Raw genomic sequence first — 3,001 nt, 5'->3', positions numbered from 1 at the left:
TTCATAACTCTTTTAGTGTTAGTTGTTGCACATTTGTATAGATTTTCTTGTAGCTTAGTTACTAGGTATGTTGTTTTCTTCACTCGGTCATTGTAAAAAAAACACTAATGAATGAGCACAGTGTTGCATTTCATAATAAAAAAACGTACCGAAACTACCATCGATTAGCATTAGAACTACAAAAGGAAACAAATTGGTTCACCCATAAAAAGCAAAAATAAATAAAAATTAGAACTGTCGTTTCTTACCTCTTTATAGTTGGATGCATCAGTTGCAGGTTTTGAGAAATGGCAGGATTGTTGCTTGTAAGAAGAAAACAATTTAACAGGTTGCCGAAGTAAAAAAAAACATAAAAGAAATCCGGATTTGTTCAGGGATTGAACCCTACGTGAATCGAACACGCAACCTTCTGATCTGGAGTCAGACGCGCTACCATTGCGCCAAGGATCCGGTTGGTGTAGGAATGAGTACTATACCATACATATAAAGTATTGAAAACGTTCTTCAGTTGTACAAAGTACGTCAAGGCGACGGCACTCTTTGCACGAAAATCAGTAGGAGTAATCATGGGCGCCTTCATTTTTTTTACTCCTACTGATTACTAATAATCTACGGTGGTCTTCGGCATGCTATACGAACCGATTAGTTGGGGCCGTCAGTTGGATTTCTGCGTGGGAAACCACGAAAACCTGAGATGCATCCATTTCCACTCTCGTCCTCCATGCCAAGAACTGAACCTGATTATTCCCTGCTTTTCTCATAACATAACAGTTAGCTGTTGTGGACCATCGCCCGGCGGCCAACACTTCACTCTCTCTACTCACGGATGGATAACCATATTAACTGATCCATCAGCAGGTCCTGTTCCACTCCAGTTGTAGCCAAAGCCTGTCCAGACGTACGCGCACAGTCTCTCTCAGAGCGCAGAGGACGGCAGGCAGAGCTCATGAGGGTCACGCGCGCGCGGTGGGTCGTCGACGGACACGGGGGCGCGGGCGAAAGCAGAGTAAATGAGCTCGGCTTCATTCAAGGCTCCCGCGCGGTCACGACGACGGTGGGCCGGCCGTCGACGCTGGCTAGAGGGCTCGCCGTGAAATGAAATTCAAACGAACGAGCACTCGGCGGTTTTCCCACCGCGCGCCGTGGCGGCGTGGCCATGCCCGTGCGCCATAAATGAAGGCGCTCTGCGCGTATCCGCGCCAGGAGGCGAACCGTTTAATGGCTTCTCTCTCTCTCTCTCTCTCTCTGACTGCCTCGCCCGCCTGCGAAATTGTCCCGGCGCAGCGGTGGCAGGCAGGGCAGCGGGTCACTGGATCCGTGTGATGGAATTCGAGCCGCCGGGGGCGTGCCGGGGATCATGTGACGCACAATCAAAGATCCCCGCGGCTGCCGCTGCGTGCATCCCGCATCAATGGCCGCACCCGACGCGGGTATATAGGTGCGCGGGGCGCGTCCTCCGTGTACTCCCCCGCAGCCTGCTCCTGCTCTAGAGTACGTCGCGTTGCACCGTGCCCTCCAAAGCAGACAGCTCTTGAGCGTCACCGTGCACCGGCGCAAGCTCTTCCTTGGTGCCTACGCGCGCATTCCTGGTCGTGATGATGAAGACGAGCGGTCTCGCCGCCCGAGTTCACCACGCTCGTCTTCTTCTCCTCCTCGCGGCCGTCTTGCTGCTCGCCGCCACGGCTGATGGCATCAGACCAGGCCCCCGTAAGTTCAACCTCATGATCTCTATGTGCAATGCCATCTTCTTCGCATGGGGATCTGACGCTAACTTCCATCTCCTCCTGGCAGATGACCATGCACGGCCGGGGCAGGCGCCTGGTGCGGCGACGGCGACGGAGGAGAAGGGGTTCCTGCAGGAGGAGGTGTACGGGACGGGGTCGAGCCTGCCGGACTGCACGCACGCGTGCGGCGCCTGCAAGCCGTGCAACCGCGTGATGGTCAGCTTCAAGTGCTCCATCGCCGAGCCCTGCCCCATGGTCTACCGCTGCATGTGCAAGGGCAAGTGCTACCCCGTGCCCTCCAGCTAGCTCATCTCAGCTCAGATGATTTCCCCCGCGCACGCACACACGGCTGATGCAGATCGATGGAGGGAGCAGACAGCAGAGTGATATGCGGATCTTGTTATGCGTGGATTTTGTATGCTGGTGTTCTATCACCATGGTATGATGCATCTCTTTTGTAAATTATTATGACTCGGGGGACTAGCTGGCTGGCTAGTCCGTGCACTGAGAAGGTTGATTTCTCAGCTAGTGGTTTTGGAGCACATGAAACACTTGTTATATCTACGAAATTTTTCGTTGATTGTTGGTTTTAAGATAGCTAACCCCTCACGCGAATCGGTTTATATCTAGCGCACGCTAAGTTGCAATTTTTGGAAATGTATGAAAAGAATATCAATCAACTCAAACATATAGATGAACCTAAAAATAGTTGTCTTCATATGTGGTTTTACTAAGTCTTTTCTTTTGGTTGACTGTAAGTTTCTGCAGGATAATACCAAAACACTGTCAGTAGTGGGTTAAGCCGAAAACCTGCACCTAACATTGCAAACCTAAAACTACCTTAGGCTATTTTTTTCTTCCAATAAACATAGTAGGGGTGAGGTTCGGACCCCAAACTTACGATAAAAATAATTGTTGATTCATGTGTTGTGGAAAGAGGATACCCTTTCTAACATAAAGTCTTATAAACCATACTCTTCCCACGAACTAAATATTTTTTCTCTCAAAACTTAGAATGTACGAACTTTGACGTGGGTCGTACATAAGCATGTGACTATTTATAACCTGGCTTGATTCTATATATGAAAGGAAAAAAGTACATTTTGGCCCTTCAAATATTGGCAGAGTCTAAGTTTGGTCTTTCTACTTCAACACTATAAATATTGGTCTCTCAAGTGTCAAACCATTTGGATGTGACCCTTTAAAGCAGTTTTGATGATGACAATCCCCTGATTTTACAAATGGTTTTTTAGTAATAAAGAAAATTGAAGCAAAAT

At 48.9% G+C, this 3,001-nt stretch overlaps 1 protein-coding gene and 1 non-coding gene across 2 annotated transcripts; one reads left to right on the top strand and one right to left on the bottom strand.

Annotated features, from left to right (window-relative positions):
* Positions 1 to 378: 378 nt before the first annotated feature.
* Positions 379 to 450, bottom strand: TRNAW-CCA (transfer RNA tryptophan (anticodon CCA)). The gene has a single exon. It is a non-coding gene; the product is annotated as a tRNA-Trp (tRNA).
* A 986-nt stretch (positions 451 to 1,436) lies between these two features.
* LOC123050449 (protein EPIDERMAL PATTERNING FACTOR 2) lies at positions 1,437 to 2,293 on the top strand. The gene is made up of 2 exons (XM_044473237.1): positions 1,437 to 1,707; positions 1,792 to 2,293. The coding sequence occupies exons 1-2, from the start codon at positions 1,596 to 1,598 to the stop codon at positions 2,028 to 2,030; spliced, it is 351 nt and encodes a 116-aa protein (XP_044329172.1). The 5' UTR covers positions 1,437 to 1,595; the 3' UTR covers positions 2,031 to 2,293.
* Positions 2,294 to 3,001: the final 708 nt, after the last annotated feature.

Source organism: Triticum aestivum, chromosome 2D, assembly GCF_018294505.1.
Source record: "Triticum aestivum cultivar Chinese Spring chromosome 2D, IWGSC CS RefSeq v2.1, whole genome shotgun sequence".
Lineage (NCBI taxonomy): Eukaryota > Viridiplantae > Streptophyta > Magnoliopsida > Poales > Poaceae > Triticum > Triticum aestivum.
Note: the sequence above shows the minus strand (reverse complement) of the source record. Positions and strands in the feature narration are given on the sequence as shown.